This window comes from Orycteropus afer, unplaced genomic scaffold (genome assembly GCF_000298275.1).
Source record: "Orycteropus afer afer isolate SDZICR_OR568_19922 unplaced genomic scaffold, OryAfe1.0 scaffold00069, whole genome shotgun sequence".
In the NCBI taxonomy this organism is placed as follows: Eukaryota; Metazoa; Chordata; class Mammalia; order Tubulidentata; family Orycteropodidae; genus Orycteropus; species Orycteropus afer.
This window is the reverse complement of record NW_006921656.1, coordinates 8,908,174-8,930,014: the sequence shown is the minus strand read 5'-3', so window position 1 is coordinate 8,930,014 and position 21,841 is coordinate 8,908,174. Positions and strand designations below refer to the sequence as shown.

Genomic DNA, 21,841 nt, shown 5'->3' with positions numbered 1-21,841 from the left:
GCAAAGTTACAAATTTATTGGTCTGGAAATAAATACAAATATTTCATTAAGAAACTCCTCTGGAAAGCTTTGTACACGATAGCTTCCTGTCTCAATCAGCCACTCTTGCCTTTGTCCCCGATCTTTCTGCGCAAGGTCAGAGGAAGCCTCCAAGGTGGGAGGTGGCAGGTAAACCGAGCCATTGCCTCTCAAGCTACCGAGAAGGCTTGGTAACTTGACCTTCCACCGATACAAGGGTCCCAGCAGTCACCAGGTCCCAACGGCTGAGTCACAATGTTCAACTCACCCTGATCAAACTTCCCCTAAGAAAATCCAAGGTTAGCCAGAATGCAAGTCAAAGGCAGTAGGACAGAACTTGACAGCTACACCGACGATGCCCGGCTCAGCCCGTGGGGCTGCCCCATTTAGCCAAAGGAGGTTAGCAGGGCAGGGAAGCGAGGGCGGCGGAGGAGAGGGACGGAAAGCCCCATGGAACATATATTCCAACATCCTTACATCTTCTCAGCCACCACTCCCACGCCAGTCCCCACCCCTCTGAGGAGCAAACGCTTCTATCTGAAGACCCAGCGACGTGACAGACAGACAGACAGCGTCACGCTCAGCTCCTGCTCCAGTTGTCACAGATCAGAAGATGGTCAGACTATACAAGATACCAGGGCTGAAGCCACAGAAATGACAACTTCACTGGTCCCATCACAACCAAAAGGAACCTGTACATCTAGTCACCCCCCCCCACCAGTACTATCATCCCCTCCTTCTCTGCACGTGGACACCTCACAGCCAGCCTGGCCCATCGGAGTGTTTTCCTCCACTTCAGGGAATGTAGCTACAGAGCTACATGATCTTCCCTCAAATGAAAATAATCACGTATGCATGTGTGTGGGGTGGGAGGTCGGGCTACGGACGAGGGGCAGAGGGCAGGGCCATGGTCTTAAAATCATGCCACTAACTGTCTGCCAAGACTGTTTCTTTGTCAAGCCAGGCGACGTTCTTGTCCATTTTACTTGCACATTAAAAGGGCGCCAGACAACCAGGCTTGGATGCTTCCGTGTTAAAAAGTGTCCACACAGGCACCTTAAACAATCCATCACTGGACATTCACGACACAGGGTTGTTTTCCCAAACAACCAGTGTCCTCGACTAAAATCCCATCTTCGTTTTCCCTTCCTCTTTCACCTAGCTAAAAGTGCTAGCCACAATTCACTGCTCTCCCCCTCCCCAAATGTGAAAGGGGTTTTGTTTCCAGAGACAGAGCCAGGTTTTTTTTAGTTGGAGAGGAAACAGGAAGTGGGAGGGCTGGCCTTCTGACAAAGTGCCTGTTTGCAGCAGGATACCTGGATCAGCTTAGGCTTGGGTTTGGCAAGTGTTCACAGCCCCGTTTCTTGTTTTTGGCAGTTAGGGGTCTCTGAGGGAGAGAGTGGCCACCAGGCCACTGGTTAATAAAAACAATAAAAAAAGAGATGCTTCTTTTCCTTTGGTCCACCCCAGCCCCTGCCCACATCAGACAGACTCACCCCAAACCCATCGAAGCTTGTCATCACCAGAGCTCACTCTTAGAAAATAAGCTTTGGATTAATGCCAAGTTATGTGCGGAATGGCAGGCAGGGGTGGGAAGGGTTTGGAGGGGAGGGGGCCGCTACAGATCCAAGTCCAGGTGTGGAGGCCGCAAGGCCACCTAGCAGGACACCTCCATGGACTTGGGCCCAGTACTGTTCCCAGTGGCACCGGAGCTGGGGGTGATGTCGAGACGAGCACCCTCGCTGGTGTGGGAGCGGCTGCGGGCACCCTCGCTGGTGTGGGAGCGGCTGCGGGCACCCTCCAGGGAGGTGACGCTGGAGCCTGAGGCCGTGCGAGACCGCATCAGGCGAGTCATGCTGGCGGACGGCACTGGGGAGAGAGAGAATCCTAGTTATGGGACGGGAGAGAGCAAGCAGGCTCGGGAAGGGCCGGGTCACCTGCACACAGTGACCCCGATGCCCACTCTGTGCTAGACTCTGCATTCTGTTCCAGTCCCGGAGCAATGAGCCGCTAGGCTCCCTGTCCTCCCTGTGTTCCTTCACAGAGGTGGAGAGCAAGGCTCAGACAGACTAATGGACTTATAATCACAAAGTAAGTGAACCCAGTTCTGGGTTTGAACCCCAGTTCCATCACCTGCTTAGTACAGTCAATTCTCATTATTCACGGCACTTGGCAATTTGCTTCTAAAAGGTTACAATCTTGAAAAGCCTACAGAGCAGTGGCACTCTGCAAACATGGAGTTGCCCTGAGTTAGAGTCAAGTAGATGGCAACTAACAACACAACATTTTCTATAAATTCACTGCAAACACTGACTTAGCAAATAGGAACCGCTGCTCCAGGGAAAACACAGGCTCAGTTCCTGTGGGCCTCTGGTCATAGCATTTCCATCAGTTGATCAATACACAACTCTCTTCTATGTGTGTTTCTGTTTAGAGACCCCTTATTTAATACACACAGCTGATTCACTAACATTGTGGTGTAGTGCGTAAGGCACTTAACTGCTAACCAGAAGGCTGGGGGTTCAAACCCACCAGCCACTCCTCAGAAGGAACATTGGTCAATCTACTTCCATAGTGATATTGCTTCAGAAACTCAAGGAGGGGTTGCTATGAGTCAGATCCGGCTCGATGGCAGTGTGATGTGTTCACTGCAGGGCCAACAGCACTGTAACTCATGCCTGACAGAAGGTTTCCCGGAACATATATTCTCTCTCCAGAGCACATCACAGCCTTCTTGCACTTAGGCACATTAGGTAGCACTTCAGCACTCTGCTTAGGGGCATTTTTATAATGAAATCACCGGGCAAAAGCACAAAAATGGACAAGAACATGGCCTTGTTTATAGTTTGAGAGGTGAAATAAGAAGGCAGAATGGCACCACGTTCGACTCAGCGAGGAACATGTTGTCTTGGGCAACTCACATACATTGTGCCTTTGAGCATGTCCATGTGTAACCATGAAAGTACCACGAGTATTGATTTTGGGGATAAGTTTAGCAAGTTGGTGAATTCACAACTATGGAGTCCACAAATAATGAGGATCGACCATTGCTGTGTGTCTTTCGAAGTGTCCTTTCTGAGCCCCACTTTCTCCATCTGAACAATGGGGATATTAAGACTGACCCCTCTACCACAAGCACTTCTGACTGTGCCACTACCCCAAACTGTCAGCCACTGCTGCAGCAGAGAGGACATGTGAGGTCAGCTGGCCAACCATGCCTGTGACAGGTGAGGAAAATGAGGACACGTGGCAAGTCGGTGGCAGAGCCTTGAGTCGTCTCTCTCTTCCCCAAAGATGCTCGTTAGCTCCCAGACAGCAAAGCACTGAGGCACTGTCCATTCCTTAGGATCCTTGCCAGGATTTCAAATACCCTTGCACATGACAGGTGGCCAATAAAGTGGAACTAAGACAGAACTGTCTCCCCGACCTGAACTGGGTTGAAAGTGTGACCCCAAAATTCATGTCCAGCTGGAACCCCAGTATGTGACCTTATCAGGAAAGAAGGTCTTGGTGGTTGTAATTACTTAATGTGGGGTCATACTGGAGTAAGACAAAGCCCTACTCCAATGACTAGTGCCCTTGTGGGAAGGGAAAACAGAGACAGAGACACACAGGGAGAACATCATGTGAAGACACAGGAAGTGCTGCCTCTGGGAGCCACAGAAGACTCAGCACAGCCAGCAACCCCCAGAAGCCAGTGGAGCAAGGAAGATCCTCTTATAGAACCTTCTAGAGAGCCTGGTCCTGCTGGACAGCTAGATTTCAAACTTCCAGCCTTCAGCGCTGTGAGGTGGTAACTTTCCGTTGTTCTAAGCTCCCCCAGCTGTGGTGGTTGTGGACACTAAAACACCACTCAACTGAAATGTTGCTGCCAAGGCCAAACTGAATAACTAACATCATAAAGCGAGGTGGCTGGTAAGTGCACATGCTTGTCGGGGTTCCTCGTTCATTAGGCAGGCATATGGGGTGTCCTTCTGTGGCTGAGACTCAGAGGTTAATCCCTTCTTAAGGAGCTAATGGTTGGATCCAGAAGTAATTGAGGTTAATCCCTGATCTGTCCCTCACACACTCTCCCTGAGCCCCTATTTCTGGACGTGGAATATGGAGCTGTACTGACCACCCCCCTCCCAGGCCTCTGGTGACTAGAATTGCATACTAGATGCCATGTATACAAAAGTCTATTCAAACAGAGTCCTCCAAATTGAGTAGGTGCTCAAAACATTATTACATTCTCTCTCTTGGTTAAGGAGCCCTGCTGGTTGTGCAGTGGTTAAAGCATTCATCTGCTAACTGAAAGGTTGGCAGTTTGAACCCACCAGCCACTCCAGGAGAGAACAACGTGGCAGTCAGTCTGCTTCTGTAAAGATTACAGCCTTGGAAGCCCTATGAGGTATTCTACTCTGTCCCACAGGGTCACTTTAAGACGGAAACGACTCGACGGCAATGGGTCAATGGGTTATCTCTTGGTTGGTGCCTTTGAAACTCTTGCTCTTCCTGCTGTCTCCCCATAACTGGAGGAAGCTTTGCATTTCTGGAAATGGCAGCTTATTTGAGGAAAAAGAACAAGGCCTGGCTTTCACTTCTTTTCTCCTCAGAATACACTTTCAAAGCAGAAATCCAAAACCTTTACAAGTCCAAGAGAAACGTGCCGTGATGCATGCCCTGTGAGGTCAAGAGGGCCAGCCAGTGGCATTCTCCAGTTCCTGCCTTGGCCTGCTGACTTGGCCTGCAGGCAAGGCACTAGAAAGGCAGGAGGCCACAGGGACATGGGCTCTGTTGGAAGAGGGAGCTTGGGTCAAGGATCCCGCTTGAGGCATGGAAAGTAGGTTCACCTCTTTCCTGGTCCCAGCCTCCCTGAAAACTAGATGGGGCCAAGGCCAATCTCAAGACTGTAGTTGGTTTAGCAAACATGCCTGTTACTATTTTAAATAAAACAAAATAAGTTTAAACATTTAAAAAATGTTCAAAGGCTTCCAGTTACAATGGGTGCATAGAGGATAATCCACGCAGTGGCAGGAAGAACCAGAACAGACATAGCTGTGCTGGAAGCAGTGGCGACTGTGACTGGGATTCAACACCAAGGTTGAAATGTGACACTGTCTGTCCTGGGCATGGGACAGCATTTCTGACAAAGACTGTCCGTGTCTAAAGCACAAACTCTAATTGTGAAGCAAGCGGCACATTCATGAATTCTACTTGCCCTTCGATTCCCAAGTGGAACTATTTAACCACGTGACAGATCTTAAATATGGGTGGTTTTCTCACCCCCTCACACAGAGCTTTCAAAGGCCTCACAGATCCTCTCTCCAATGCCTGTTCAATCTCAGAAGTGACGCTTCCTCATTTTTAGCACAAGGTAGGGAATATCTCATCAGATTACCATGATGGTTAAATGAGAGAAAATAAAGGATTTATTAATAACCTTTTGTCATCACCACCATTATGAGCACCACCACCACCACCATCTTCCTTACCATCACTACAACTAGTAGTCTCTTAAGAAAGCACGCAATCAAACTTAAAATATTTCCACTGTTGTGTTGCCTTCTGTCTATTGACTTCTTAGTGCTTGAAACCCTCACCTAAACCTACAAACTTCCATGGGGTGAAACAACTTCTGCTCAACCATGGCAGATAAAGGGGCCACTACGGTACAAGAGAGTCTAGACTGCGGCCCACCCCAACACACCTTCTTCCCCTGTCCTGCCCAACCAGCAAAGAGCTGCAGCTGCCAAGGCAATAAAAAGAACTCCTTCAAAGCTGACTCAAAATCAAAAGACCAAACTCACTGCCATCAAGTTGCTTCCAAACAGCAACCCCCACTGGGTTTCCAAGGCTGTGAATCTTCATGGAAGCAGAACACCCCATCTTCCTTCCACAGAGCGGCTGGTGGGTTCAAACTCTTGGTTAGCAGGCAAATGCCTTAACCACTATGCCACCAAAGCTTCTTAATCTGACTCAAGGCATTGTATTTCCAGCTCCCATACCTGCCCCTCGCCCCCTGCATGCTGGTCAGTGCCATACTTACTGTATCCCATGCCTTGCACAAAGTACTTGAAGGCCTCCGCAAGCTTGGCCGGCTGCAAGGAGAAAAGAGGGCAAGTCCGTTAGTCCCTGGAGGCCCAGATCACCAGTGATCACACGGATCCGTGTCTGTGGCCACCTCCTCTTGACCCAAGACATGCCACTAACGTCTATAACTCTGTGCTGAGTTCTGGAATGAAGTGCTGCCGAGATCTGCCATCTGCTGATGCAGGGGGCTGTTTCTCTGGCTGCCTGAGTGTCTTCAGAACCCCCAGTGACCCTCAAAAAGCAGCTGGCTTCTGCTGGGACAGCTCCAGCTGCTGTGGGCTGTACGGTACCCAGCTCCACCTCTGAGCTGGTGCACTCCCTGCCCGCCAGACCTCCCCCTTTATAGGGTCAGTGTGCCACAGGGGGACTCATCATACTTGGGGGAGAGATGCATGTACACACAGCTAGAAAACCGCCCCCCTCCTACTTTGCCACAATTCTTATCTCTTGACAGATCCTGAGTTTAGAGGGTCTCTGGAGGCCTTTTCAGGACTGGAAGAGCCAAAGAAGGGCAGGTAGGGTTTGGTGAAAACCTCCAGTTCCCATAATAGTGCCTTTTTATCATATATAACTATCATGAGGGAAAATTATACAGGTATACAGGTAGAGTCCAGAATTGAATGTGGTAGGTTGGTAGGGGACGGAAGGGCCTGTTTCTGTGCAGCAAACACAGGGTACTTATTGTTAGGTTGACACATGCGTGCACACACACACACACACACATGTGTGCACACTTTCATTTCATCCACTCTGCTTTGGCCTTCACTCCCTGGGACCTGTGGGATGGCAGAGGGCATGTGATTTTTGGAATCCACTGCTGCCATGCTGTGTCCATGTGGATGGGTCCCTGACCCTGTGACCTCCAGAAGCACCTGCTCCACAGGGATTTCTGTAGGGTGAGCCCTCAGGGCGAACAACTTTTGCAAACAGTCATCTGTCCACCGTGTGTCATCAGATATCAGCGAGAGCTGGGGGACAAGCAGGCACTGAGGAGCCAGGAGGAAGGCACACCCTGGCCGGAGGGGTGGGGCAGGTATTGAAGCTGACAGCAATGGCTCACCTGGGAGATCTGAGGGAGGCCACCACAGTCAGCCATCTAGGAGAGAGAGAGACAGTCAGTGCCAACGCCTCATGGACATGAACCATGAACTAGGCTGTCTGTGAACCAGTTCCACATGGGCGCCTGCCTTGTCCCTGCCCTGCTCTCTGATGTGCCCTGCTGTGGCCACGAGAGGGGACTGAGTACATCATGGGGGCAGCCCCTGGACCCTTCCCACTGCTGCTATTACTTCCCATAGCAGCATCTGCCTGTGTCTTCCCAACAGCTCTTCCCTTTACCTTGTGATGTGCCAGCCACTCTCCTAGGCCCTGTGGCTATAGTTCCTCCATCCACAACAGTCTACAAATGGCCCATTAAAGAGGGCTGAAGAGCAGTGAGGAACTTGCCCTATGTGGCCAGGCTCTTCCTGACCTGAAGGACTCACTCACTGAGGCCCATTACACACATTTTTGTTAAAGATTCTCTCAAAAGGAAACTGCTGGATTAGAAGACCTTAGTCCACTGGGGCTTTGCAAACACTGTAAATCATCAAGCCCAGAGCCATCTCCCGTGGAGGCCATTTCAAGCCAGTGTAACTATTAATTAATCTGGGGAGGAAGAAGGGCATGGCCCGGGGCTCGAGCACCCAGGCAGCCAGCATGGAGATGGAGGTGAGGATGGCCTGAAGGGCCACGGAACTGGAGGGAGCTGGTGAGAGGGAGAGGCCTGCAGCCATCCGTCGCCCATAGAGTATGTTGAAACCAGATCCTGAGGTTTGGCCCCAGGGCCCTGCTAACCTGGGATGGTCCTCGGCCCAGTGTGAACATGAATGACCAGATGTTAAACTGTAACACCAGGGGGCAGTCCCACAGAGCGGGCTGGTGAGTGAGAGGAGTCTAGAATCAGGCGGAAGTGGGTTCTAATCCTGGATCTAATATGAAATACCAGGCTTTAGACAGGTCACCTACATCATGTTCTGAGTTCAACTGTTTCCCCAAAAAAGATACGGTGACTTGCTAATCCCCGGGCCCAGGAGCATGCCTGCATAGCAAAACCAAAGCCATCCCACCGCCATCAATTCCAACTCATGGGATAGAGTAGAACTGTCCCATAGGGTTTCCAAAGCTGTAAATCTTTCTGGAAACAGACTGCCTCAACTTTCACCTATGGAGTAGCTGGTGGGTTCAAACTTCTGACCTTTCAGTTAACAGCCAAGGGCTTAACCACTGCATTACCAGGACTTCTGTGACCAATATGATCAAGTTAAAATGAGGTCATAGTGGATTAAGATGGATGCTAATCCAACTGCTGGTGTCCTTACAAAAAAACAAAAATGTCACTGCCATCAAGTCAACTCTGCCTCATAGTGACCCTTTAGGACAGAGTAGAACTTCCCCACAGAGTTTCCAAGGCTGCAAATCTTTATGGAAGCAGACTGCCTCATCTTTATCCCTCAGAGCAGTTGGGTGGGTTTGAACTGCCAACCTTTTGGTTAGCAGCTGCATGCTTTAACCACTACGCCACCAGAGCTCTTTTGTGTCCTTACAGGAAGAAGGAAATTTGGATACAGAGACCCAGAGAAACAATAGTGACAATGGTGGTCTCTGCATCTCTTCTTTTTTATAAGGACGCCACTATGACTGAAGGAGGACTCACCCTCCTGCCTGTGGTCTGGAGATTCATGGGGGCCCAGGGAGGGGTGCTCTCATCTCAGCAGCCAGTGCCCATTATGTTTGAGAGTGAATGCATTAAATGTCTCCATGGTTTCTGACCATCGACTTTGTCTCAATCAGAGGCCCTTGATTCTGCAGGATATGGGGGGATTCTACAACAGAACAGACACAGAGCACCATCGCTGCCCCCGTACCTTGAGGAGGGTCGTCTTCGTTGGGTCCAATTTAGAGTTGCATTCCACCTGCATGAAGGAAGGGAGAGGATGCATTAATTGTCTACCTGTAGCCCAAGTCCTAACCTTTTCCCTTCCTGGCCACTCTGCCACCATCACCAGCAACTCCACTATTCCTATTGGGAGAAAGAGAGCACGGGCTCTGGGAGGGAGCAAACGGATGAGGGTTTACATCCCAGCCCTGCCATCATCAGCTGTGTGACCTCAGACAAGTCACTTACAAGCATCTCAGTTTTCTCGTCAATAAAATGGGGATATTGCCTTACTCAAAGGGTTATTATACAGGTTAGCTAAAACGTAGACGGTGCTCTAGGATAGTCTGCTAAATGGATGGCCTTGGTAACCGCGCGCTGCTAGTGATTCCACAGGTTCAAAGTTCAACATCGTCAGTTCCAGCCACTCTCCCTCTGTGAAGTCACAGCCCCCAAGCTGGCTTCTGTCTTCAACTTGTTGATGGTTGTCTTAAACGTGGCATCCAGAACCAGACACACCCTCACAAGTAACCTGTCTGTTCAAAGTGCCTATGGTAGAACTACCACCTCCCCTGATGTGAACACTGTGTCTCTACTGATGGATCCATTGGGTCAGCCCACAAGAAACCCATGGCTCACGAAGACAGCCTTCATCTTTACCTCATGAACATCTGCAAACCCCACTCTGCAGGCCAGTGCACATGGCATGCCACCACCCTGGGACTCTGATCCTCAGCCCTAAGGCTTCTGTCTGCCCAGCTGTGGGGATAGCACAGGGCCCCCCCTTTGCCTCCACAATGCTGCAGGCGGAATCGAGGGGTGAAATGGGCCAGAAAGTCTTGCCTGAGCCCCACTCCCCAGGTGCCTCTACTCCCTGCCAGATGACCAGGCACCAGCTGGCTTTGACAGGCTCACCTGATCCCCAAGTGCAAGCAGAGCCCCTTGGCCCAGGAGCCAAGTGGCAAACAGAGCCATCTGAACAAGCTAATGAGAAGCAGATTGGCGGTGAGGGGCCTGGGAGCGGAGACAGAGGGCCTGTTGCCAAGCAACCACGGCTGACAGTCACCAGGGAAAGAAGCTGATGGGCCCTCTGCCCAAAGGCCAATATGGAATTTCAAAGACGTCACCTGCCCTGTTGGTGTCAGTGGGGAGGGGGAGGGGAAGTAAGTGGGCAGGGGGACAGGAACTCCACACAAAGTCAACCTGATCAGGCCATTGAACTAAACACAGACACCAAACCTCAGGCCTCGGTTCTCCACTGGCACATCCCTGGCCTCAGGGAGACACATCACTCTCCTTAAAGGGCCACCCAGGGTGCACTTCCTGCCCGTTGCCCACTCCCACCTCCATCAGGCCAGGCTCCCTCCCTGCTCCAGAGGGAACGGAGTGGGGAGGGGCAGGGTGTGGGCAAAACCCTAGAGACGTTGGTTTTCCTCCCTCTACTCCTCGGAACAATCAGCCATATGAGACTAAAGAGGCAGTATTTGCCCAAGAACAGAGCTCAGAAAGCAGGCAGGGGCAGGAAAGGGTGGGTGGGAGTAGAGAACTCAGAGAGCAAGAGGGAAGAGAGCCCTTCCACTGAGGGGGCTGCAAGTCACGTCACAAGGCAAAATAGGGAAAAACTGTTGAATGGAAAGCTAATTAGCTTTGCAAAATTTCACCCAAACCACAGTCAAATGCTCAAAAAAGAAAAAAGGCACTTGTCTTAGGAGCCTCTGAAAAGAGACATCCACAAAGCACAACCCTCAGACAGGTGAGCAGCCGGAAGCCTGGGTCTCTCTCCAACAGAACCTGAAGCTGCAGCCAGCACTCATGGCCGCCTCCTGCCTCGGGCACTGGGGAGGCAGACCTGAGCCAGGAGGCCCCCACGCCAACCAGGGAACTGACTGGCCATAATGACGGCCGGGCATGGGGACAGAGCCCACGTCTGGAGCCTGGCAGGACTCCATGGCGTCTCACCCCTGCTCTTCAGCAGGTCAGTCACCTCCCTCTGCCTCAGTTTCCTCATCTGTCAGATGATGTCATCATACTAATCTCCTAGGGCATCCACAAAACCTGGGAGCAACATCTGGCCTGTGATGGACAACCAGTGAAGGTCCCTTCCTCCTTCCCGACAGATGGCACTGTGCGTCTCCCCCACAGCTAATCATTAACCCAAACAGACAAGAAGGTACGGGCTACCACTGATTGAGTGGTCACTACTTTATCTTATTCAATCCCTCCATAAGCCTTCTGCAGCAAGTGGGAATTTGTTTTCAGAACAGGAGCTGAGGATAAGAGAGGCTGGGGGTCTTGGCAGCTGCTAAGGGATGGAAACAGCCCAAGATTCCCGAACCCACTGACCCCTGCTGCTCTCCAACTTTCTGCTGTTTTCTCATCATCCTCCCCCAGTGCCTTCTCATTTGGTGGGGTCCATTCCCATCTCTCATTTGGAGGCGAGCTCAGCCTCCAGCTCTCTGAGCTCTCTGAAGCGACTGTGCTCCCCACCTGCGGGCTGCACGGACTTTCATCCACAGGAGAGACTGGAAGGGAACCCCCAGGTGCAGCGGAACTCGGCTGAACTACGTACCACAGCATCCACAGCAGGAGAATTATCCCCAACCACCAACAAAGCAGGGCACCTGAGGGCAGGGAGGGAAGGGTGCAGAATTAGTTAGCACGGCCTCATGTTGAGATTCTCACACTCCCAGACCTATCAGGCTGGGGACAGGATCCTACAGAATCCTACTTTGGTTTCCAGATTCCCCAGGACCCTCTGCCCTTTTCTGTCGACCCCCCTCCATACTCTGTTTTGTTTTCGGGATGAGATGGTCAGTAGTCATTTACACTTTAGTATGAGTTGGGCATTTCTTTACCCCAATGCTTTTTATTTTAAAACTACATTCTTCTCTCCAAAGAAGGATGAGCATGACTCTGCTGGTAGTCACGACCACAGACAAGAATGGCACAAGTGACAATAGAAACAACATGTGTAAAGGTTTAGAAGTCAAACACTTGGTGCCCTCAAGGAACAATGAAACACAGTGGTTATTGGTAGAATCAGTTTCCTTTGGCCATGATGGTCTTCTACATTGATAGATCAATTTGGGGGTGGGCCTTGTGTCTTATTCATCTCTAGGCTCTGTGAAGCAAAGCCTAACATAGCATTTGACATGGTAAGTGAAATCAAACTCTGATTGAGGTCATGGGGATACCCTAGGAAATAAAGCCTCTCGTTCAGGGAGAAGACTGAGCAGATTGGGTCATGCTTGGTCCCTAGTGGAGCATGTGCAGTTCTCACTGATGGCAATGCCATACCACATTGTGACAATCCCACCAGAAAGAAGCCTCTGCTAGCAACTGCCGGCATGGCCAACTGGACCGCAGGTAACCCCAGCTATATGTGGTGAAAGGAAAGCAACTCACTGAAGGGTGACGGTGTGGGTTCCCGGCATGGGCCGCTCGATCTCCAGGTCCCGTCGGCTACAACAAGATGCACTGTTAGCATCAGCAGACCCTCCCCTGGAGGAAGACCCCAGCCCCCACCCAAGGCCCAGGGGACCTGCCATTGGCCATTGTGGCCACCCCCCCCAGCCTCAACCTGTGCAAGGTCACATGGTTTTTCCCAATGCTCGAGTCTCTTGGCGTCCACAGAAGTGGTTACAGGGACAGCAGCCTCATTGTCCCCTAAATGGCCAGCCTTCTCAGTGGTCTCCCACCTTCTACCCTTATCAGTTTCCTACTGTGTTCCCACCCCGCGTCCTCTATTTGAGGGGAGCAAACCTGATGAGCCCAAATGATCTCTTTATAGTTCAGACCTGGTGGCGCTACTCCCTTGTTTCAAAACCACCAGTGGTCCTCCCTGCCCAAGTCTGGTGTGGCAAAGCCTTCCCCCTGCGGGCTAGCCCTGTGTCTAGTGTGGCCGGGCCCATCCCCCTGCAGGTAAGCTCTGCGGCCTCTCAGCTACCTTGCAGCTCTCAGCATGGGAAGTTCCTGCCTCGCTTCATGATCTGGAGCCAGAGAGGCTGGATTCAAATGTTGCTCCACAACCACTACTGGCTGTGTGACCTTGGGCAGACTACTGAACCTCTCTGTACCTTAGCTTCCTCAGCAGAAAATGGTGACAATAATGGCATCCTCGTCAGAGGGATTCTGTGAGGCATCAGTGGGTTCACATGCTCCATGAGGGTGAAAGCACGTGGGCTTTGGTGGTCATTGCTGGTGTCCTGTGGCCTCACCACCTGCCTGACAGCCTGACTCACTCCAGTTCTTAGTGTCTCTAAATATATGAACCCCTAAGCCTCAGTCTCCTCAGTTACTAGAGAGACTACTAGAAAACTACTAGTTTGCCCACACTCAGATGTTGGGAGAACTGTAGAGAATACTTCATTGCATTATAAACATGAAAGGGCTTCCTAATGGGAAAGTATTAGCATTTGAGGGGAGCAAACCTGATGAGGCTCATCTTGTCCCCCTTTTTGGGGCTGAGTGAGCGCATGGAGGATTCCAGAGCTTCACACACGGACCTTGTTATTGTTGAGAGGGCTCCAGCTTGGCTGGAGGCTGTGTCAGGGTCCTGCTCACCCCTGGAATGCCCAGCGCACCTCCCTGAAGCCTCCTCGGATTCCTCCCATCTTCCCAGAGGGCTGTGTGCTCTCTCAGAAATTCTTACAGTGGGCTCTCATCTGTGATAAGCGCCCAGCACGTTTACCTCTCAGCCCCTTGGGTGTGTGACTGCCTCACTTGTGCTTGCAGCTCCCGTGGTCTGGAGTAGCAGCTAAGCTCCTTGTCAAGTGCTAGGACCCAAGGAGACTCCAAATGACTCACCAGGCACCACTGTCTGTCACTGTATCTGCTCAAATTCAGGGGCAGCGTCTTTGGCTAATTCTGTAATCCTCATCTCCCTCCCCTGTGTCCCAGATACCCCAAAGGGGCCTGACACATGGCAACTGTCTGGCTGAGGACATCTGGTACCTGTTGTAGGCGTTGATGAACAGGTGCAGGTTGGTGGGGTTCATGTCGTTCACAACATGATGGCGGTAGGTGTGGACCACCTCCACATTGCTCTGCATTTCTTCCTGCCGTTAGAGGGGGAAAGGCTTTCACTGCAGGGACTGCCTGGGCTGGTCATGAGCCTCTCCCTTTTCCAGGCTATTCAGGGCAATGTAAAACTAAGAATGCCTGGTCCACAATGCTGTCTGCTGCAGAGCCATGAAGGCGTCTCCAGGAAAGCCGTGCAGGGTGCCTACAGGTGTCTGAGCATCACTGACAGCACACTTGCAAGGACTTAGGGAGCTGTGGTTTGAAGTCAATTTGCCTGGACCTAGAGGTTGGGTCTATCATGGCTCCTTTTTTGAGTGAGTCCCTTAGCCAAACAAAACCGTACTTGCTACCATTGAGTTGATTCTGACTCCTAGCAGCCCTATAGGACAGAGTAGAACTGTCGCATATGGATTCCAAGGTTGTAATCTTCATGAAAGCAAAGCCCCACTGTCTATTCCACCTCACAGCACCCCTAGAGAACAGAGAACTGCCCCAGAGGGTTTCCAAGGCTGTCAATCTTTGAAGCAGGCTGCTTCATCTTTCTCCCATGAAGAGGCTCATGGGTTCAAACCTGCCAAACTTTTGGTTAGCAGCCAAGCTCCTGACCACTGCACTACCATAGGTCCCTCCAAAAAGGGAGGAGGGGATAGCTAAAGATGGCCATAAATTAAAAAAAATACCAAAACAAAACAAAAACACAGTGCTGGTGAGGGTGTGGAGAAATTTGAAACTTCATCCATTTTTGGTGAGATTATGAAATGATAGTTTCTGGGGAAAACAGTGGGATGGTCCTCAAAACGTTCCACACAGAGCTCCCATAGGATCATTTCACACATAGGATCATTTCACACGTTCCACATAGAGCTCCCACAGGATCATTTCACCCAAAAACACCACAGGATCACTGAACAGACAGCTCCCATAGGATCATTTCACACAAAAACACCGTAGGATCATTTTTATCAGACAGCTCCCATAGGATCACTGAACAGACAGCTCCCATAGGATCACTGAACAGACAGCTCCCATAGGATCATTGAACAGACAGCTCCCATAGGATCACTGAACAGACAGCTCCCATAGGATCATTGAACATAGAACTACCATATGACCCAGCAATTATGCTCCCAGGTAGGTACCCAAGCTCCTTGGGAGTTCCTTCGTGCCTCCCTGGGCAAGGGGAGTCACCTGCTGAGGGGCACTGAGCTTCCATCAAGGGTGATGGAAAAAATGGGAGCGGAGGGTGGTGACAGCCGTACAGCATGACGAACTTAATCAACGTCACCAAACCGTAAAAAATGTTGAGATGGCAAATGTTTTACTTTATCTATATCATTACTACAATTGGAAAAAAAAAAAAGCATACCAAGAGGGAGTAACAGTACCTATTTCACTAGGTTGGGGACCTTAATGAAGACTCTGCACACAAGTCTTTTGTAAACTGTAAATATAGGATGCAGATGTCAGCAATAATTATTGTTTAATGATGAGAGGTGAAAAGAAGCTCCTCACACTGGAAAAACAAAACTAACTCATGTGATTGGAAGTTTCTGGAAAGAAGGGCAATCTCAATTTCCACAGAGGCCAAGCAGGCCTTGCAGGAGGTCAAGCACCCTATAAGACAGAGTAGAACTGTCCCATTGGGTTTCCAAGACTGTAAATCTTTACAAAAGAAAGCCCAAACCAAACCCACTGCCTTCTAATGGATTCTGACTCACAGCACCCATAGAGGACAGAGTAGAACTGTCTCACTGGGTTTCCAAGGCCATAAATCTTTACTGAAGCAGACTGCCTCATCTTTCTCCTGCAGAATGGTTGGTGGGTTCCAACTTCCAACTATCTGGTTGGCAGCCAAATGCTTTAACCATTGTGCCACAAGAGCTCCTCAGGGTGGAGTAAACACACCATAAAACATGAACAAAGTGCAAACAAGGAAAGAAGACCAAACCCAGGGGACACAGCTCACCAATCCCACTTCTCTGGACTCACAATCACACAGGGCATCATTGGATGGTCACACTGCCATGCAGGAGTGGGTGGTGGCATGAGGACCACACAAAGTAACAGAGCAGGTCACCCGGAACTCAGGTACCTGAGGAGTTATCTGACCCTCCTCTGGGGTTAGAGCCCACAGTGGTTCCTTCCCAGGGCTGTCGGGCCCCAGGTTGGAGTTACAAAGTGGAGTCAGGGGACAGGGTGGCCAGGGTTCATGAGGACAGACTATACACAGCTAGTGGGCTGCCAGGGGTTTTTCTATATGCTCTTAGTGTTATAGCAACCCCCTCCAGCCTGCAAGCAGGGTACACAGAGGGACAGTGTCTGGAAGCTCCCAGAAGGAATTCTAGAGCCAACCTGGATGGCATCAAATCCCAGCCCTGGCTGAGAGACTGCCTCAAGGCACAAAGCCTCTCTGGTCTCAGTTTGCTCATCCATAAACTGGGGATAGAGACAGTAGTGATCACACAGGTCCTAGGCTGCCGGGAGGAGTCCCTGAGTTCATTCTTGCCAGGTTCTCAGAACAGTGCCCAGCACCAGCAAGCTCTGTGGCCAGGCTGGCTACAGGTTTATTTGTAATCACCCAGAACCGGAAGTAAGCCCAGCATCTGTCCACAGACTGGAAAAATGAGCTGTGGGACATCCACAATACACTTCTGTCAGCAGGAGAAAGTTAGGAGCTACTGATGCACTCATCAGCACGGAAGAATCTCACAAGAAGTATGCCGAGAGAAATAAGCTGGCCGACGGAGTGCACACTCAATGACGCCCTTCATCACGAAATCAATGAAGTGCATGCGAATCTGTAAAATGCCTACTAATCTCCAGTTACGGAGAGCAGCCCGGAGGATGCCTGGGGAGGGGAAGGGAGGAGTGGGAGCTGGTTACAGAGGGGCAGGAGGAAGCCTTGGGCCGACGGATTTGTTCATTATCTCTACTTCAGCGAGGTATTGTGGGCATACTCACACATCGGAATGTGCCAAATTGTACACATTTTTAAATACGTGCAGTTTCCTGTACCTCAATAGAGCTATTTTATTTTATAGAAAAATAAGAGGATGACTGCCTTGAGGGTTATGAATGAGGAATGCTCATGTCACTCTGTGGGCATCTGCATGCAGTCCCCTCCACTGTCGTCTCTGTCCCTCGCACCCGGTCCCAGGGCCACATGGAAGGCAGCACACCAGGCCTGGTACTCACCTTCCCAAAGAGGTGGGACACCACCATGTCTGGCAGGGCCTGGGTCCATCCTGAGATCTAGGAGGGTAAAAGCAGGCGGTGAGGAGCCAGCAATAACAGGAGCAAGAGGAGGCTGGCAAACCCTGCTGCCCTCAGGGCAGGGCGGCCTGGTCCCAGCCTTGCCTGGACGGATGCTCATTTACCTGCCCCTGGTCATCACCTGCATCTGGAGCCCCTGAACACAGGGTCTGTCTCCACCCAGTCTCTTGTTCCCAGCCCCATGCCCTGGGTTGGGCAGCACACAGTGCTGAGTGGAGACCCAAGGCACACCTAGCTCTCCCACTCCGCAAGCTCGCCTCTCCCATCTCTTCTAAACACACACTGAGCTCCCCAGTCTGCACCCCAGAATCACAGTCCCCAGTGATCCCTCCATGTCATTTGGCTTTTCCTTCTCAGGCCACTTTCCTCACTCTGAATATGCTGAGGTCACCAAGTCACTGAAGAGTTTCTTTTCTGTACCTTTCCCCAGTGACAATGTTCAGTACTCGGCAGGCACTCCATAATGCTGGGTATCCAGCAGGAGCTCCATAAATGCTGGGTATCCAGCAGGAGCTCCATGAATGTGTGCTAACCAACTTCAGCACTGGGCAGGGACTGGTAGGACAGAGAAACTCTGGGTCTGGGAGTTGTCAACTGGCACTGATTGCCACATCCCAGGTGTGTCACACCAGGCAGTTTGCAGACACTGGACCCTGGACTTCCCATCCCTTGAGGGGGATGCCTGGAACTTCAGAGGCACAAGGCCAAGGTGAGGATTACATGCGGCGACGACACATGTCCCAGGCCCAGTATTAGGTTTTCTTTCCCACAGGGCAGGGTTGCAGCAGAGGGGCATGGTGCGGCTGCTAACCCTACACCATTCCCTGGGCTCACTGCAGCCACAGTCAGTGTCCCTGTCCCTTCACGTCTGGCTTGGAACAGCTCTCGAGGAGCCAACTGGACTGTCACTGCCTTTGTTGGAAAAATAACAAAACCACAAAACCAGACCCCAGGGTGGGGGTTCTGCTCCTGGGTGTCAGACAGGTAGCGGGCAGGGCTGTGAATTCAGGCAGAATGTTCAGGAAAGAAATGCAAGATGAGCAGGGCCGGGGTGGGGTCGGGGCTGTGACCTTTCAAACCTCCCTAACCCGTCCCCTGACAGCCGCCCCAAACTTGGCAAAAACACACTCGCAGAACGAAAAGCCAGGACACCTCAGTTTGCAAAGCTTTGTTCTGTTTCCATTGGAATGGTTTCCCCTTTTCTCTGGCAAATACTAGGGCCTTTATGAAAAAAACAATCGGAGTTTTAGAAAGATAAACAAAGAGCCTTAGACTGCCAGCCAGGGCCCAGCTTTCCGAGAAGGCTTGGGCCCTTCTTCTGCAGGCTTTGGTCTCAGGACTGGAGCCCCAGGGCAGGGGGTGTCTGCCCCACCTCTGTAGGCCCGGCCAGCAGGGTCTGGGTTAGGCAGGTGTAAGCAGTCTGCTGGGTGGGAGCTGACATTAACCACAGACCATGCAGTCAGTAAGATCTACATGCAAGCCCTGTTTCTCCTAGTGCCTAACTCGGTGTCACCTGGACACCTCCCTCAACCCTTCTGAGCTTCAGTTTCCTCATTTGTAGAGGGGTTATCTCAATTCCCACCTCCTGGCGCACTTGGGAAAATTGAGTAAATGAATGCATATATGGCAACGTAGAGTGGAAACAGCAGCACACCAAACAAGTTGATTCAGACTCATAGCGACCCTGGAAGACAGAGTAGACCTGCCCCATAGGGCTTCCAAGACTGTCATCTTTATGGAAGCAGACTGCCACCTCTGTCTCTCAAGGAGTGGCTGGTGGGTTCAAACCACCACCATTTTGGTTAGCAGCTGAGCACTTAACCATTGTGCCACCAGGGCTCCTTAGAAATAGAACACAGTAAACAATAAATGTGAGCTAATAGTTATTATTATCACAGAACTTTGTGGCACATAAAAACAAAACAGCAAACACATGCTAGCGAGTCGGTTCTGACTCCTGCTGACCCCATGTTTGTCAGGGTTAGAACTGTGCCCCACAGGGTTTCAACGGCTGATGTTTCAGACGGCACCTAACAACAACACATCACCAGGCTCTCTTCCCAGGGGCCTCTGGGTGGACTCAGACCACCATTTCAGTTAGCAGCTTAACCATCCGCACCACCCGGTGTCACAGTACTAAAGGAATGATTCTTGTTTCTGTTTTTCCATCAACATGCGGATTCATAAGCTTAGAGGTTTTGTCTTGCTCAGCTTTTGCCCTTGGCAGTTTGGGCAAAGCCTGACACACACAGAGTACCTAGCAAATACCTATGAACCCAAGCTCCACCTCTCGAAGCTGGCTCAGGGCCTTGTGTCCCAGTGGTCTCCCTGACTTAGATGTCACAGTCCTTAAATCTGAGCTGCAAATAGCTGAGGAGATGTTAGCTACTATAAGCAAAGCAGAGGAAAACTTTCTTTGCTGGAGGTAGAGGGGTAGAGGGCTGGGGTCAAGAGAGGTCCCTCAGCTCCATGGCTCAGCCAGGCAGAGCCCCACACCCCCAGGCCTGGCACCAGCCCCAGCCCCCAGGCTCACCTTGGAGGCAGCCCAGTCCATCCAGCCTTCTGCACAGGGGTTCACGTTGATGAGCACAAGGCCCTCCACCATCTCAGGGTTGTTCAGCTGCAATGCAAGACACAAGGTGAGAATGAGAACCCTGCAGTCTGAAATAGCAGTAGCTTTAAAAAGCAAAGCAGACTCTGGGGCCAGCGCAGGCTGCCGAGTGGTCGTCAGTTGTCATCACATCCATTCGGACTTGTGGCGCCCCCATGTGTTACAGAATAGAGCTACTCCATAGGGTTTCCTTGACTGGAATCTGCACGGAACCAGACTGCCAGGCTTTTCCTCTGCAGCACTGCTAAGTGGGTTCAAACCCCCAACCCCTAGGTTAGCAGTTTAGTGGGAACTAGGGACCTTAAAGATAAATAGAGATAGGCAGACAGAAGATAGATAGACAGAGGTAGAGACAGACAGATAGATGATGATAGATAGGGGATGCGCGCACACACACACACACACTTACACATATATACACACATACATATATACACACACATTCTGCAGGATGTATGTGAGACCATTTAAAAAAAATCATTTAATCATTTTGCCTAAATGGTCACACCATTCTATATTTATGTAATTATTTCTAACCTCTAGCAAAGCCCAGAGGAGCTCCGGTAGCAGAGTGCCTGGGTATTTGCCTGCTAACCACAAGGTTGGTGGTTCAAACCTACCAGCTGTTCCAAGGAAGAAAGACGGGACAATCTATTTCTGTCGAGATGTACCACCTTAGAAACCCAGTCAGGGTCGCTATGAGTGAGAAGCGACTCCACGGCAGTGAGTTTGGTTTTTGGTTTGAGCAAAGCCCAGGTGGCCAAATAAGCTGAGGATCTGGCATTTGTAGGCAATTGCTCAGTAAGGATGGAGAGGACTCAGTGACTCTTGACCTGGGGCCACAGTAATTAAGCGACAACTTTCATGTTGGGTATGTGTCTCTGGCTCTAGCTGAGGGTCCAAGAGGACCTCGACTGCATAACCTGAGCAGCTATTACAAAGAACGACTGGTCGTAGCAGAGGATCCCAGGACACGAGGACTCTCCAACACAGGCAGCGGAGTGAGCAGAGCTGAGGACGCAGGGCTGTGTCAAGTGTTTCAGTAAAGGAGGAAGCAGCTGTCCATATGTGTGTGTGTGTGAGAGAGAGAGTATGTGCACACACACCCCACCCACACAGGATAGATCTAGTGTTTCAGTAAAGGAGGAAGAAGCTGTCCATATGTGTGTGTGTGAGAGAGAGAGTATGTGCACACACACCCCACCCACACAGGATAGATCTAGTGAGAGAGTATGTGCACACACACCCCCTCCACACAGGATAGATCTAGTGTTTCAGTAAAGGAGGAAGAAGCTGTCCATATGTGTGTGTGTGAGAGAGAGAGTATGTGCACACACACCCCATCCACACAGGACAGAGCACACACCACAGCGTAAACCCTGGGTATTTCTTGGGAAATGGAATTATGATATGGTTTCTCCCTTTTAGGCTTTTTTGATGCTTTCCCAAGTTTCTTCCCTTTCTTCTGTAACAAATTCTGAGTCAATTTTGTTATTTCAAATGTAATTTTTAAAAAGATTCTCAAGAACTCACAGCAAATCGCGTTAGGATGTAGGCGCCCGCACCAGTCCCCATGCCAATGACGCTCTTCAGCCTGGAAGCAAAAATGAAGTCCACTAAGACCAGGAAAGAGTAAGGGGAGACTGACAGCCTGCTGAAGACTCCCCCTTCCTTGTCTCTAAGGAGCCTCATCCCCACCCAGTGTCTGTTCAGGCCTCCTGAACATGGCCAGTAAGCTAGAGTGAGCAGGGCCACACTGCCAAGCTATGCCCTCCGAGGGCCCGAGATACATCAAGTTCTGGAACTGGCAGACAGCATGACCTTGGAGAGGCATGCCCTCTTTATCCAACTTCCCTCCTGGCTGCCACCAAGAACCCGAGAGCCTGTCTGACACTCATGGGAAGGCCCATTGCAGTATTCGGTCTTCC

General features: G+C 50.9%; 1 protein-coding gene across 1 annotated transcript in view; it reads right to left on the bottom strand.

The window, feature by feature from the left end:
* Positions 1–1,675: 1,675 nt before the first annotated feature.
* Positions 1,676–21,841, bottom strand: part of NDRG1 (N-myc downstream regulated 1) — a 43,991-nt gene continuing 23,825 nt past the window's right edge. Inside the window, exons 6-15 of the mRNA XM_007940537.2 lie at positions 21,447–21,507; positions 19,836–19,922; positions 17,225–17,281; positions 13,961–14,064; positions 12,413–12,469; positions 11,577–11,628; positions 8,997–9,044; positions 7,151–7,186; positions 6,047–6,098; positions 1,676–1,887 (exon numbers count right to left, since the gene is read on the bottom strand). Coding sequence (XP_007938728.1) covers positions 1,676–1,887; positions 6,047–6,098; positions 7,151–7,186; positions 8,997–9,044; positions 11,577–11,628; positions 12,413–12,469; positions 13,961–14,064; positions 17,225–17,281; positions 19,836–19,922; positions 21,447–21,507 — 766 coding nt within the window. The remainder of the gene's footprint in view (positions 1,888–6,046; positions 6,099–7,150; positions 7,187–8,996; positions 9,045–11,576; positions 11,629–12,412; positions 12,470–13,960; positions 14,065–17,224; positions 17,282–19,835; positions 19,923–21,446; positions 21,508–21,841) is intronic.